Source organism: Clinocottus analis, unplaced genomic scaffold (assembly GCF_023055335.1).
Source record: "Clinocottus analis isolate CAN_PGR_092001 unplaced genomic scaffold, fCliAna1.0.p SCAF_23, whole genome shotgun sequence".
NCBI lineage: Eukaryota > Metazoa > Chordata > Actinopteri > Perciformes > Cottidae > Clinocottus > Clinocottus analis.
In genome coordinates this window covers 10,401,320-10,417,500 of record NW_027175965.1, presented here as the reverse complement: position 1 = coordinate 10,417,500, position 16,181 = coordinate 10,401,320, and the positions used below count along the sequence as shown (strand labels likewise).

General features: G+C 42.2%; 2 protein-coding genes and 1 long non-coding RNA gene across 4 annotated transcripts in view; 2 read left to right on the top strand and 1 right to left on the bottom strand.

Annotated features, from left to right (window-relative positions):
• Positions 1 to 2,521, top strand: part of rnf13 (ring finger protein 13) — a 7,938-nt gene extending 5,417 nt beyond the window's left edge. The window contains exons 5-6 of the mRNA XM_068589891.1: positions 862 to 942; positions 1,257 to 2,521. Coding sequence (XP_068445992.1) covers positions 862 to 942; positions 1,257 to 1,642 — 467 coding nt within the window. The 3' untranslated portion in view covers positions 1,643 to 2,521. The remainder of the gene's footprint in view (positions 1 to 861; positions 943 to 1,256) is intronic.
• A 687-nt stretch (positions 2,522 to 3,208) lies between these two features.
• Positions 3,209 to 10,884, bottom strand: LOC137793459 (profilin-2-like). 2 transcript variants are annotated; one of them, XM_068589630.1, is made up of 3 exons: positions 10,529 to 10,884; positions 7,780 to 7,972; positions 3,209 to 4,951 (listed from the first exon to the last, which is right to left on the bottom strand). In XM_068589630.1, exons 1-3 carry the CDS (start codon positions 10,655 to 10,657, stop codon positions 4,854 to 4,856), a joined length of 420 nt encoding a protein of 139 aa, XP_068445731.1. In that variant the 5' UTR covers positions 10,658 to 10,884; the 3' UTR covers positions 3,209 to 4,853. The 2 variants fall into 2 exon arrangements, with proteins under 2 accessions (XP_068445731.1, XP_068445732.1); XM_068589631.1 differs by lacking the exon at positions 3,209 to 4,951 and adding an exon at positions 4,958 to 5,329.
• Positions 9,910 to 14,540, top strand: LOC137793461 (uncharacterized). The gene is made up of 3 exons (XR_011078222.1): positions 9,910 to 9,966; positions 13,999 to 14,127; positions 14,368 to 14,540. It is a non-coding gene; the product is annotated as an uncharacterized lncRNA (long non-coding RNA).
• The last annotated feature ends 1,641 nt before the right edge of the window (positions 14,541 to 16,181 follow it).

The following is a 16,181-nucleotide window of genomic DNA, read 5'->3' as shown; positions in this document are numbered from 1 at the left end:
AAAAGTGTGAAGGGAGCCGAGTGGAAACATGAAGTTGCTGACGCTCAGAAAAGGAGGGGGGAGGAAGGGTGAGGGAGGGAGGGGGAGGGAGGGTGAGGGAAAAGGAGGGAAGGGGAGGGGCTGGTCGATGTGACTCCATCCTTATACGGTCACATGCAGCCCTGGCAGCAACACTCGGCCCGGTCGGGGAAAACATGCTGGTTGGAGCTTCCATAAACACAGCGGCTCTGCTCCAGCGCTGAGGAACGCTCAGGAATTTGAGGAGGGAGTGTTGATAAATTCCTGAGCTTTTTTTATGGCTCAAAAAGTCTTTGCACCTCCTGGAACGTCCAGAGAGGCAGCGCGGCATTCCTGTCGGGACATATTAGGAAAAGTGACTCCATTTCCAGAAATGTCCAGGAAATTAGACTCATGAAGCCGCTGGAGTTCCCTCATGAAACACACACACACACACACACACACACACACACACACACACACACACCTGGTTTCCCAAACTAACTCATTTGATGCATTATTATTTATTCATAACTGCAATGTTATTCGTGGATAAGAGCACTTATGCGAAGGCCACAAATTACAATAAACTGCTTTGATGTTTAAATAAATGTTACTTTTGTACAAGGAATTGATAAAAAACACGAAGAATACAAACATCGTTCCTCAGTCGCCTTCCAGCCTCCTCATGTCATCGTATGTGAGTCTCCTTCACAGCTGTGACGTCACATAAGTGATGTCACAGCTGTCAGACGATGATTGCCACTCAACACAAAAAGCCACTATGAGTATTGTCGACGTTCAGAAGCGGATGTGTTGAGGTGAAAGCGGTCAGAAGATGACCGTGTCGTCTTTGTGAAACAGGGGACAGCTACGACGTGTGCGCCATCTGCCTGGACGAATATGAAGAAGGCGACAAGCTGCGGGTGCTTCCATGTTCTCACGGTGAGTCTCACCTCCTTCAGTGAAGAACGTCTTCCTCTCACGACGTCTGTGTTCCTCATGTACGACGTCATCATCGCCCGTAAATCAATCGAGCTCAGTGCGGCTCGTTAATGTGCTTTTAGCATCAAATATTGGTGAGTGGGATCATTTCATTCTTAGTTTTGTTATATTTTCATTGGCTTCTTTGGCCATGAGACACCATAGAAAACAGACTTCTGTGAGGACGAGCGAGCGCCGTCGTCCAGCTCAAGTTGTTCAGTCTCTTGTTGTCCAGCATGTCAATAACCTCCGTGCTCGTTGTGCGTTGTCTGCAGCGTACCACAGTAAGTGTGTGGACCCCTGGCTCACCAAAACCAAGAAGACGTGTCCGGTGTGCAAGCAGAAGGTGGTTCCCTCGCAGGGCGACTCCGACTCCGACTCGGAGGAGGGCGAGAGCGGCCCCGACGAGAACGAGGAGGTGTCGGAGAGCACGCCGCTGCTGCGCTCGCTGGCCTCCACCAGCGCCCACTCCTTCGGCACCATGTCGGGAGCGTCGCGCGCCGAGCGGGACCAGGAGTCCTCCGACTACGAGGACGACGAGCTGGACAGCAGCGACAGCGAGGAGGAGGTCACCGTGGAGACCGTGGTGGTGCAGGTGCAGCAGCCCCGCTCTGACGGCCCGGAGCGCGACGCTCGCGACCCCCACGACCCCCGAGCGTGACCTCGCCGCTCGCCGAAGCCCCTGGAGCTCTCGGCTGCAGAGACTTTGGTTTGGGGGGTCCAACAGTTTCATCTTTTCTGTCGCTGCTTACGAGACATTGTAATTTATCCGCCCTATGAAAACAAATGTTACGTTCTTTTACACGGTCGTGGAAACCAGCGGATTTCCAACCGTGTGACAGGAAGTCGTCGTGAAAGCTTACGTCGCTTGGCAGAACTCACAGACCTGATGTACAGTAGACTTCATACTGTACTTAATGTAGAAAAGATGACGCGCAGATGAGTGGAAAAGTCCAAGACACACAAGCTTGCGCTTATTTAAAGTGTATATAAAAAGTAGAAATCACAATAAGTTACAACTTTGATTATCTCCATGTTTCAGATGACAGGAAGGTTTCATTCTTGTACATACACGTTCACGTCAAAAGAACTTAACATTCAGAAAGTGTAGAAACATTTAAAGCCACAGCAATGTGGTTTTTGCCAATTTCTTTCCTGTCCTCTCGTGAGGAGCGCGGGGCTCCGGTCTGTGTTTTGTGCCACGTTTCTGTTTCAGCGACTGAAGAACGCACCGGAAGCAGAGGACCTTCTCTCCTCGTGACGTCACGTTGGTTCAAATGTGGCGTCACTGGAGTGGAAACGCCGCCTGGTGAACGTTCCTGCGTCGCAACACGAGCAGCTTGATGGGCCTGTAACACATTTAACTGACCATCTCATTTTAATACAGTTCAAAGTAAAGATGCTTTTTTTTGTCATGTAGCTTGATTGTTTTTTCTCTTTGTTCATGAATTGCCTTTTTCAGTTGTATCGTCTCGTTGGTGTTTTCCTGCTCATGTTTGTCTGTTCGATACACATTTACTTCAATAAAAGGAAAATGAAACTTTGTGCTTTAGATTTATACTTTCCTGTGTTTTCATGTCAGAATGTAAAGCAGACGGCTCCGTTCTCAGTGTACATGCTGTGCCAGTTTATCAACCTGTAGACTAAACATTGGGTGATAAGCAGATAGCCAGTTGTAAGTCTGGCTCATTCGCAGGTGGACTTCTACCTGAAGGCTCCACTCCCTCAGTGAAGAGCAGTCAAGGTCCATTTATGAGACATCCAGGAGCTTTTGTCACGAATCTAATGTTTAAACTAACTTTTAACACTTTAATGGCATCTTATAAATTCACTTTAAAATTGAGTTCTAACCTCCAGCTGAGGAAGACACATTAAGATCAGCTAAAAAGCCTCAAGTTGAGCTCTGTCTTCATGGTCAAAAACATATTTTGGAACTGTTGAACAAAGACGCCGTATTGTAAAATAAGTTTACCTAATGGGCCGGCCAACACTTTGAGACACGCGTCTGAACTTAAAATTGACAAAACCTGAACTCCCTTTGTCGTTATTTGATGTTGACATCACTGTGGGATTATAATTCACAAAAGAAAACCAGATGCACCGTGTTGAGTCTTAACTGAATGCTAGTTTTCCAACACCGGTCCCTTCACCTGTCTGGCGAGCAGGTTCTTTGTTTCCAGTGTTGGAGGCTGAATGAAGAGCATGCAACAACAAACAAGACACTTCATCTGGTTGGAATAAATTTATTTGATCTGTCTGTAAACAAGGTGATAAATCAATTTATGGCATTTCTTGGTTTGATGCATATGAAATCAGATGCATTAAATAGAAAAAAAAGTGGTGAAGAAAAAGGAAATGAACATAAATCAGCAAACGGGTCTTGAAATTGTTTTTATGAGTACATATCCCACAAGGCCTAAACAGTGGAGCTGAAGCTAAAACAGAAACAAGTGCAAATGAAATGACTACAGAGGGCAAAATCCATCTTACAACAGCAACAGATCTCTAATATGGCACAGGATACACAGGTTCTGCAGTTTAGTTTCAACAAGACGACCAGAAGCGTCTCAGTTCCAATCCCATCGTGTCTATTTTTGAAAAGGTATTTTGTTAGTTTTAGCCGTGCTGGACGCTGACAGACCGTGTGAACCCCAGAGCTCAGCTGACTAGAGTAAAAGGCAATTTATTACACAGTTTTGTTGTTGTCAACACAGCATGGGGTTTGTACAAATGCAGTGTTTTTTAAAGACAAAGAGAGTTTTCCATATATACTCCCACCCTTAGCTCCCCTGTACTGTCATGTTTATATACTCCCACCCTGACCTCCCCGCAGTGGCATATGTTTAACCATGATGACTGTTACCATCTTGTGTTTCCTTCATCAGGAAAAGGTTAGCAGTCATCCATCACATGATTTAGAGCAATCGTATAAACACCCGAGTTTCGACTACAACTTGGTCCTATAAAAAAAATTAAAAAAAACAACAACTGCTGGGAAATATACGATCCAAAAATGGCAGCCTTTCAAAAAAAAAAAAAAGAAATATATTTATATATATTACAGGAGCTGGCAAACAAAACTGCATCACGTGCCTGAGCCATGGTTGCTGTGGAATGTCCATGGGGTCCCGTGTCGTTGGGGAAGAGAGGAAACCAGCATCCAGACATCAACGCTCCAATCTGGCTGACGACAAGTCAACTGAGCCCCCACACACACACTTTGATAAAATATGTCCAGGACAGCAGTGGATCTGAAGGAGCCGGGTCGGGGACCGGTTGGTTGATGAAGATGCGTCTCCTGCAATGTTTTTAGTGTTGCCTGCTTAGAGCAAACAGGATGGGGAAACGGGAGGGACAAAAATAAATTGGCAGCAAGGGGTCGTGGAGGGCGAGAGGGAACAGCAGTGGACCGACATTCAGTCTCCCCTTCCACTTGAAGGAAATTAAAACAGGAAGACATGACGAGCTCGGTTGACGCTCAAGCGCTGAAGTGGTCGGCTGCTCGGGGCGGAGTGTGTACGGTCGGGTTCGGGAAAGATTAATGCGCACCATGACCAGAGAAAAGAAAGAAATACCTACTTCAAATTGACGGTAAAGCTTTTATTGTCCGACTGTTTTGCCAGATTTGTTTTCGCTGTTTGTCATACAACCTGTTAGCAACATGCTCTTCTTCGCTATGCATCAACTTGTAGTGCTCAAGGGGGTTTAAGAGGAACCAGCAGTGTGCCGAGGTGACAGGAAGAGGTTAACAAAATGTGGGCCAACAAATGGGGCGGCAAGAAAGGAGAAAGAAAAAGAATAGAAACTTCCAACTAGGACTGAAGTAGTGAGAAATGCAACAGGGTGGTAAGGGCGGTTGGGTACAGGCTGCTTTAGTACTCGGACTTCCTCAGGTGTGTAGCCATGTTAAATGCTTTCTGGTTGAGCTTCCCTCCATGGATACCTTCCTTCCCCATCACAACAACAAACACTGGAGTACACAAAGGGAAAAAAATAAAATAATGAACAGATATGGTGACAGCAGGATTGGAAAAGAACACTTGCACATTGCCACCCTGCTGGATGGGCTACATCGTTGAGAACAGCCTGAAACTCGCTAGAAATGCTGCTCGGGTGGAAACGTGGGCCAGACAGGAAATAGTTTAGTTTTTTGTTGTTTTTAAAGTTTTGTTTGTTTTTATGTTATTTTTCTTTTTGTTGTTTTTCTTCCTCTCCCTTAACTACACCACATAAGCTACGTCAAAACTAAACTAAAACCCTGAATCCCTCAAGTATTTTGCCATTGAGTATGCCTTCTTATTCAATCCGCCTCCATGGACCCCTTCTTTGCCCATAACCAAGACCAAGACTAAAAGAAAAGAGACAGAAGGGACATTTAGAGAAGGTGCAGAGATCACACAAGTGAAACGAGAAGAACAGAGCCAAAAGGAGCAGACGGCTACAGACAAGACAACGCACAAAAACACAGCCGCGCTTTGATGTGAAGGCTGCAACGTGCCTAAACAGTCATTTTGGTATCGGTGCTGCTAGCGGTGAAACAACACAACTGGGAAGAGGAGGGGAGGACACACAAACAGGAAGCATGCAAAGCTGCTAGTCAGTTTACAACCTTGCGATGACAAAGTAATCACGCAGAGCTGTAGTTAATGTTTTATTTTAGCATCTACCAACTTCCATCAAGAGTGAGAACATTTGACATCATTAACTATTAAAGGACGCTAATGTTCCACCTCTCGTAGCCTCACGTTTAGGATCAGTCCTGTTCCTGGAGGCAACGCGCTAACCGAGTTGTGCTACAACAGCACACATTAACATGAAGTCATGTCGAGGCACGCTTGCCTCTCGTTATTTGGAAATGCTTTAATCCAACGTGGCGATTCAGACCGAGAAGCAATGACTTTAAATGCACCATGTATGAATGTATTATTTTCTTTAGCAACTATAAAATGTGCACTAGCGCTGTACAACATATGGATTTAAAACCATTACTCTGAAAAAATAATTCTCAAATTCTGTTCTACCAATTGATCAATTCCGGATTACTTTAAAGACCCCCAGCAAATGCTGAAAGATGGGCTAGCAATGCCAGACGAAAAAACTAAAATCTATTCATTTGTTTGGACATTTCTAAGATGGTAAGTCACAGCCAAAGTATGCTCAACTTTACTCATCTAAAATGGGGGAGCAACAGGCAACAGGGTATTGTTTAGGTGCGTCTTCAGTAACTTTGTGTTCGTCTCCGTCTGAAGTTGAGATGTTTGCACACAACACAGGAGACTAGTATCGGTTTCATTTGTGATGAACACACATGATGCCAGCAGCAAAGACAAGGAAAGTGAAGTTTCTACTGGACACCAACAACCACACATGCAGACAGCAGCATGCCCGTAAAACCTCTCCTCAATACATGCAAGAGCTCCGAAGTGCCCGAATAAGTCTTTTACCAGGAATAAAGTGGAAGCACGTGAGCAGGGGAACAGATTCATACTTAAGGTAGAGAGTGCGTTAACCAGGAAAGAGAAGATGCATGCAGTCAAGATAGTTTTGGGGGGAAATCCTGGTCCAGTGAGCGGAGAAGTGGAACAGCTGCAGTCTCACCTTTTAGTCTTAGTAGAGGAAGAGCACCAGGGCCCAGACAGGCAAAACCAAAACCTACAACTCTCTGGCAAGTCCATAGAAAGGGACTTCTCTTCTTTAGGTCACAGAAATTGGTAAGAATGTTGGTATTTATTAATAAAGCATGGACGCCGCCAATGTCCATTTTGACAGCTAAAAATCATTAAACACCATCGGTTGTAATATAAATGTAGGCATTTCTGGTTTAAATTCTATTTCATCATTTGATACAACTAATATACGTATAATTTAGTACATTTAAATGGAAACACCAATTAGCTTAAATCACTAATAAAAATGAATCAGTCGAGCTCTCAGTGAGTTGTGAAGTCTGACGTTAAGTGTTTGAGTCGTGCAGAGTCCAGATCGCTGCCAGCGTCGCTGCTCCTCTGGTTCCAGCTTAAAGTTATAGGAAACAGACAGTTTCAAGTTGAAGAAAACTAATGGATGTTGAAGTTTAAGGCTGAGCCAAAATATGAATTTAATATATACTTTAATGACGCAACCTTTTCCTCTAAGTCCGGATTAAGTGCAGTGATTTTCTTAGGTTTTAGCATAGATCTCATCTTAATACATTGGAGTTTAGTGAAAACCCAGAGCCAAAATATGAATTTAATATATACTTTAATGACGCAACCTTTTCCTCTAAGTCCGGATTAAGTGCAATGATTTTCTTAGGTTTTAGCATAGATCTCATCTTAATACATTGGAGTTTAGTGAAAACCCAGACTAATATAATTTAGTCAAAAAAGAACTGTCAGGAGCATGAACACATTAAATCTCTAGACAACGAAGAGGGGAACATGTAATCAATGTTATTAGTTCATCTTTAAGATGTTTAGTCTTCCTTATGTCAACAAAAGATATAAACTGCAATACAGCAATGATTGTCAATACCATTAGCATGAACGACAGACAGCCTTCTACCAAGACCCTTTGGATATGAATCTGCCCCTTACCTCCAACTAAGGATTCATTTGGCTGAAATGCAGTTATTCATCATAAGAAAACATCCAGTAATTCACAGTTAACACTCTAGTCATATATTGAGGAAAGGCGTATTCAAGATCTAGCGCACATGCACAGACATTAGTTTATAAAAGGAAGCTAAACTAATGGCACTGTTAAAGCGGGTAAGGCGCCTCTGCACTACTAATCTGTAACACTGAACGTGGTGCTCACCTTGGGCGGCTTTGCCTAGAGAAATGTTGTATGTGGGCTCTCCTCCTGTACTCTTTGTCCGGATGTCCATTGTCCAGTCTCCATCAGTGCCGAAGCTATCTCTGATTACGGAGCACTTCTTATTGCCTAAGGTTATCCCACTGGTGAAGAATGTCTCGCGGTCGCTTCCTGTTAAGATATCAATTTCGCCGCACTAGGGGGAGAAATCAGGAAGTTACGTACAACTCTTCAAAATGCAGAAAAAAATATATAATTTTTTAATGGGACTTCATGGCTTTCATTATACTTGAATATAATGCTCATTTATTGCATCAAGTGAGACGGATTAAGTGCAATTCAAATAAACCACCAATTATTCAGCCTCTTCTCTTTGCGCCTCATTCTTCTCCCACAATGCTAGCAGTGCCAGTAAAGGACACATTCCTGTCAGGAGACTTTTTTAAATGAGACGTGTCACCACATGTCAAATTGAGAAATGATTTGTTCAAAACCTCACAGACAACACAACTTATCCTGTAGTGTGGCTTTACGAGACAAGATGTAATAAACCATGCAGTTTAACACGCATACATGTTTTTTTTTAGATTAAAATTCGGAAAATTATCAGTGAGGAATGCATGATCTCGGACGTCGTAGACACAAGTATTTTAGGTATCTGAGGATTTAATATATCCTAGCAGAATAAACATGAAATTCAATGCAACTGAACCTTTTCCTCCCTCATTGTACCAATTACATGCTATTTTAGGAATTCAACATGTCCAAATGCTGCACCCAATTCTAGTGCAGCAGCTACATGTGAATGTATAAAACAAATACATTTACACCATCACAGTATGAATTAAGCATTGATTAAGTTGTACAAAACAGTCAGAAAAAAAACTCACGATTAAAAAATAAACTAATTTCCAAGAAGAGTTTTCAACTACTTGAGTTAAGATAGTTCCTTGCTGTGTTTAACACTCAGATGCCCAGTACAGGCATGACTGTTCATGTTGTCATTTAAGACTAGTAAACTACAGAGAAAGTACTTAATTTGATAAATCAAACTCCACAAATGCAGCAGCATTATGTTGTCTTAAGACCAATTTACCAAAATGTATATATACACAATTACATAATCGTGCAATTAAACTAAAATATGTATTAACTGACATGTCAAGTCAAATATAAAAAGTAACAACATTTAGTCTTAAGAACTTGTTACAATACTTTTTTGGTGTATTGATCAGAATACTAAGTATTGAGAAAGAATATCCAGCCCTCCACTGATGATCGGTTTAAATAAAAGTTATTATTGTAGCTGGTAAGTCCTGAAACCTTAGAGGCCCACTATGGCTAACAAGAACATAATGCTGAAAAAAATGCACATCTACTAAAAAACATTATACTTTTTGAGACCACTACGGCTTACAAGTGCATTGTTGTTTTAAAAATATGTTTTTTCCCCCACAAGTTTACTCTTTGAACCAATTTACAGAAAATGCGTCGCCCCTAAACGCCAGAAGTGCACAGTCATGGCACAAGGAAACAAGAAACTCAATAAGGATTTCTGCTAACGTTAGCTCACATCACGTTAGCATAGCGGCTGGCACAAAATGAAAACGCCCGGTCAGTTAATTAATTACATTTTTTTTTTCTCACATAAATGAAAAAACGATCATGTCAATGTATTTTATTAGAGTTTTAAAGAAAGAATAACGGGACCCTGTGTTGGCGGCCCGAGCGGACACTCCCAGGGACCCGCGGCTCACGCTTACAGGTCACGTGTGTGTAGCATGCGTTTTCATGCCAGTCAACGTGGTCGTTAAAATGTTTTTTTTTTTTTTAAAATTCACCTTCACAAATATTCAAAATATTTACTAATCTTTTATTTAATAGACAAAATGGATGCCCAGTGAAAGCGCCCAAGACTACTGGTGAGCAAAATGTTCACATAATGCTTAAGTGCTTCAGTCCAATCGGGTCGAGCTAGCTAAATCCATATACATATGCCGATGCAAATGTGGACCACCGCTACCGATGTTCACCGAGACCAAGCGACCTCGGTCCATTCCCATGAACAAAATGAATGAGTACATCCGCCATCTTAGAAAATAAGGGGCGGTGTGATTCACAGAAGCCGGGTGGATGGAAACGAGAGCGCGCATGTGAGCGCTGCTAACTTTGCGCTATTAGCGTTAGCCGGTAAGGATTGTTCAACAGGGATGACCGGCCTGAATTTAAGCTAATCGCGAGCTGTAGTTAGCTTGCTAACTAACCCTAACGTTACACTGCTCGGCAACGTCATTGGTAGACTGTGTTGCACGGTAAAGACAGACGTCACTATGCAGCACAAAAATATATATAATATGTATAATGTGCTGTAAAAAAACAACAACAAACAAGTGTGCTTTGTCCGACTCGCTTATCTTTTCGGACCGGCATCACAGGCAAACAGAGCTAGTTTGAGCTAGGTAGCTTGCGGCTGAGTTCACGGCACTGGCTTTAGTTTAATTTTGTTAATTTCGAAAAAATAAATAATGTCAACATTGTTGGTTACCCGACTACAACGACGGGCGGTGGCTTGAAAAGCAACGGTGCATACATGCCAATGCAGCTTAACTGTGACCAACGGGTACCATGTGTACCGCTCGTCTTAGTTAGCTTCATTAACCAAGGCCTTGCTATGCAGACAAACGCACCGGCGTGGACAATGTACCTTTTCCTCTCGTGTCACCCTTGATACGAACAAACAGAGCTTACTAACCGTTATGTTGGCAAAGGTGCCTCCGACAAACGATGCCCAGACGTATTTGTTGTTCGTGTGCCCAACAATGGCCGCGTCCTGGCAGATGCCATCAGCCATCAGGTTGTCCACGTAGCTTTGCCAGGACATGTTTGTGAGATTAGTTCAAAGATGGAAAAATACGGAGGGTCAAGTAAGTCTCGGGCGTCTCTTGAGCGACGAAGAAGCGGTGCTGAAGCTGTATTTATCAGTGGTTTAACGAGCCTCCAGTAAGCAGAACGCTCGCGTTATCTTCACGTTTTCGTTATCTTCTGCTCTAAGCAATGAAGAAAAGCCGCTGCATTTGGACAGGCGCTTGGGTGTAGTCCCGATTAAATCACTCCGCTTGGGACGTTATTCGCCCTACTTCCTCATTGCATAATATACTGCGCGGCGGATGAATATGTCGTGCCAGAAAAAGCTAGACAGACTATTTTTTCTCCGCTACGTGAAATAATTGTTACAGCTTGCCGTCGTTGTTATTGTCTTATGACAAATCCGATTTTTTTTCAGGTTGAATCCGTCAATATACATATTTCCAAATATTTGAGACTGCACATTAGTATTGTGTCATGGTTTCAGGCTAATGTAGATCCCTGAGATTTACAAATGAATGTACATATGAATGTTACACATTAGTTTTTACTGGTGATTGCTGAAGTCAGCGGTCCTTTTCACTATTCATATCACGGTATGGTTGTATACAGCTCTTGATTTAAGATCCATATGTATAGCTACTCCACTTTAATCAGCTGAGCAAATTTGCACGTGGACACAATTTAGAAGTTGTGCAGTGATTTTGGTGAGTGGTTACTGACAGACAGGAGGACACTCTAAAGACCATGACTTCATCACAGAGCAAAACATTGAGGAGCAAACTCATTATGCTGATGAGCAATTTCGTATTTTAAATAAACATGGTTCAAATATACAAGGAGGATAGGAGATATCGTGCTGTTTTGAAGAGAATAAAGATTTTGGATTCCTGAAAGAAGAGTTATAAGAATTATAATAATAATACATTTGATTTACATAGCACTTTTCAAATACTTAAAGGCACTTTACAAACATTAAAATCATCATAAAGAGCTATACAATAATCACATAAAACCCACAATCACACATTAAAAGCAGTTCTGAAGAGGTGGGTTTTGATTTGAGATTTGAATAAAGAAAGTTCTTATGTGGGAGACTCAGAGACTGTATTTTTGGGACTTGTTGTCTGTGAGGTATATCTAGGACTTTTGAGGATTTAAACAACATTGACGCTGTTTTACTTATCATACAAGTCCACACCTGGGAGCTACTTCTATTGAGCAGGTGTACGCACACAAAGGCTCTTTTTTAAATGGAGGGATTAATGGAGAGCATTAATCAGCGACTTTAACTGCTCAGATAAACCTGACTCCTAATTGAATGGCCCACAATGAATGACATCAAATCAATCATTTACATTCAGACTAATGTAGAAATAAATGTAAGCGAGAAACTAAACAACTAGTGCAAGTGAGAAGACTTAACGTCACAGAGCTCGGTTCATATTTCACAGATATACTGCAGGGTTATGCGTGTTAGGTACATGCTCCACATACACAGCTTCCTTCAGTCCCTTTGAAGGCCAACATCATGTGACAGGTTGGACCTTGTAGAGAAACTTCCAGTGAATTCTTTCTGGTCGCTCCCTTCCTGGGAAGACTGAGTGCAGAAAAGTTATTAATTGACGCGTCAGCCACACCCATGTCCTATTCTCCTATTGGAGGTTGTCAGTTTCCATGGCCACCTGCTCCGTCAACATAGTTTCCCTCAGGCTGCACGTGAGTCATGGAGATTCAGAAAGCAGCGTGTTTGCTTTAGCTCGGGCTCGGCTTTGAGCGAGGCCTTTATCATCGTTGTCATCAGAACAACTGGATAACACAGATAAGACAACAGCAATAGAACATTTCTTCTTTTTATACATGGTGTCCATATTTTTTCATGCATATGTTTGAGCATATTATTTAAATGTACTATGAAGTGATGCAAACCAACCTTGTGGTTTTCTCTGCTGAAGGAATCGATCAGAATAGTTGAGTGTGAGGCTTCCTGCAGCTGCAGATGAATGAACCAGGCGCCTGCAACTGATTTACAACTCAACACATTGTTCTTTTGTTCTGTCTTCCTTGCCTCACATAAATATATTTATAATTAAGTAGAAAACCTTAAGACTACAAGGAAGTGAAAGGAAAGTAGTTTATTTAAAGGCAGCAATACTTTTGCACTGAGCAGCATTGTGTGCTTTTATGCTGTCGACTTGTTAACACAATGTCATCCCTTCTTCTCGGTCGCTTCAGTCCAGTGAACCAATAGTTTGCTCTTCTCAGGTGTTACTTTCACAACGACATCATGTTTAAAACCACTATTGACCCAAAATAAATCAAATGTGAGCCTTGATCCCCGAGAGGTTACAGCGCATGTTGTTGGTCTCTCTCTCTCTCTCTCTCTCTCTCTCTCTCTCTCTCTCTCTCTCTCTCTCTCTCTCTCTCTCTCTCTCTCTCTCTCTCTCTCTCTCTCTCTCTCTCTCTCTCTCTCTCTCTCTCTCTCTCTCGCTTTCTCTCTCTCTCTCTCTCTCTCTCTCTCTCTCTCTCTCTCTCTCTCTCTCTGTCTCTCTCTCTCTCTCTCTCTCTCTCTCTCTCTCTCTCTCTCTCTCTGTTTCTCTCTCTCTCTCTCTCTGTCTCTCTCTCTCTCTCTCTCTCTCTGTCTCTCTGTCTCTCTCTCTCTCTCTGTCTCTCTCTCTCTCTCTCTCTCTCTCTCTCTCTCTCTCTCTCTCTCTCTCTCTCTCTCTCTGTTTCTCTCTCTCTTTCTCGCCCATGTCTACACTGTCAGGTGAAGGCAAAAGTTAACCTTAAACAATGTAAATGAACTACAGCACCAGGAAAGTGTCACCTGCAGCAACAGTTTGGCTCATTTATTAAATTAAAATTATTATTATTCAGACCACAATAACCTGTCAGGGTTTGGCTACACATTCAATGATATCAATATCTTAATAAGTTAGTCCGTGGTTTGGCTATTTATGTTTTAATATGTTATATATATCTGTAATCAAGATGACGAGCAACCAACAGGAGAGAGATTAAAGGTTTAAAGTTCATCTTTTCTTCCTCTGCAGCTCTGCTTTGTCTTGAATCTTTTCACCTCAACTGGACAAAATGATTTATTGATGATCTCTTTCCCTCTTTGTCTTGTGCAGCAGTAAGAAACAAGTCTATTTTTAACTCCCACAGATGAACACGCAGGAGGTCGACCAGCAGAGATAGATCGCTAAATAAATCATTTTCTTGGGATTTGAGCTCAAATCACACCATTATGACGAATATGTTTTATTTTAATTAGTTTATTTACACATTTGAGAAGTCACTATGTCTAAATAAGATATGCTGCTGCAAATGAATTCCTATTTCTTTTCTTTCTAGGTTGCCAGAGCTTTATCTGTGCAGTGAAACAAATATCAACACAACGGTGATTTAAAAGTAACCCAGCTGCTCGTTCCTCCTGTCGGGGCTCAGCAGGCCTTAACATGAGCAGCAGCAGGTTGGGAGATGGTGAGCTGGCGCTTCGTTGGTCCTAGAACATGTCTCCTCTCTCCTCCTCAGGCCCAGGTCTGTCACACAGAGGAGATCAATAAGCAGAAAGGGGAGGAGGGAGCAGAGGCTCTGACAGATGAGTCGTCATAAACAGTTTCAGAAGTGTCCCTTCAAGGACATCGATGAAGGACGTTCACTCAACAATGTCGTCGCAGCTGAAACAGCGTTATCATTTGATAACATATCTCTTGTTTACAGCAACTGGGATTGAACCACGTGACCATCGGCTCGGCCCACTCCATTGACCTTCGCCCCCTGAGAAAGGTCAACATGATCAAAGGTCCATCTGCAGCGTCCGTGTGCACACTGCGAGCATTCACTGAGGCCGAGGAGGATCAACACCCCACTGCAGCGCACACTCACACTCACACTCACACACACACACACACACACACACACACACACACACATGCAAATCCATGCTGAAAAATACACACAAACACATGTTTTTTAGCAAATAGACATATAAAATGCAGCGATGCAAACACACAAGACACTTCAGTCACCGCACAGACAAGGTGAGATGTAAACCAGAGTGAGAAAGGATTTGAACGATGCGGTCAGAAGAAGAACGATGACCTCTTTCTTTGTCTTGTTTATTTGCATCATATTGGTGAAAGTATCATAATACATTTATCATACACTGATATTGAGAAATGTTGACCTGCAGCCTGAAAGCATAGAAGCAATAAATCAATAAAACGCATCATTTTATGGATTTATTGGTTATAAAAGCAGCTTCAGCTGAGTGAAACTCCTCATCGACTCCTTCTTCCTTTTGGGTTTGAAAGCTTTCTGTTCTGTCGCTCTCACATAAGCATGCTGGAGGAACGCTGAGGATCATCCACACACACGTTTACTTTTAAGAAGGTCAGTTACATACATTTAAAAAAAAAAGAAGCTCCTCTCCGTTGATTTTTATTTACACACTTTAATTCTCAAAAGCATGTAAAGAAGAGGCATTATTATGCATTTTATAAAGAGGTTTAGCAGGAATGAATCATGTGTTCCTGTCAGGAAGCACAGAGCTCCTACCTAGTCCTTCATCCTCGGGTCGCATGATGATAATGATGATGATGATGATGTACTGCTATAAAGCCCCACTGTTCTGCACACATGAATACTCATGATTCATGGGGGATGAAGGATGAAGAGCGTCTCTCTGGACGTTTTCATGGTCTGATCAGTTTCACTGCTTCACTGAAAGTCTCGCATAGCTTTGTCTCCATAATTATGTTTTTTTTAATCATGATTTTAACTCTTAACTTGATTATTGAAATGGAATATATATCTTTATTTGTAGAAAATTGAGAGGATGACAATGAAATGTTATTTCTCAGCACATTGATCTTCGTTTGCAGAGTTCAGATCCAAAGGAGCACGAGGTCAGAAAACACTTCTTTTGATTGTTGAAGCGTGAATCGATGGGAAGAAACAATGTGTTCGTCCATAAGCAGCAAGGTGCTGGAGCACGAGTCCAAACAACATTAAACATCTCATTCAACAAAAAGCATTTGATGCCAAACTCATCAACAAAATCCTTCACTTTCCATCCGGTCAGATTACTGTTGTTGTTTATCTTGTCTTTCAAAAACCTTTCTTTAAGCAGAACTAAAAATCCTCTCGGCCAAATTGTGAGCTGCCGCTCAGTTATTATTAACATTTGCTTTGTTTTCCTGCAGGTTTGATTCTTCTTTCAGTAAATGAGTCCAAACGCTGCTGTTTCACCAGTCAGTGAGGAACTCCCTCAAACACTGAGGCCACACGTCAGAGTTCAGTCTTTCACCTCTGAACCCTCTGATACGGAGCACACACACACACACACACACACACACACACACACACACACACACACACACACACACACACACACACACACACACACACACACAGACACACAGACACGCCACAATGCACCGCTAACGTCTTCTGATCTTCTTTGGTTAAGAAGTTTGATTTCCTGCAGCTGTCTGTCATAATAAAAAATAATAATCATATTATAATAATACTAT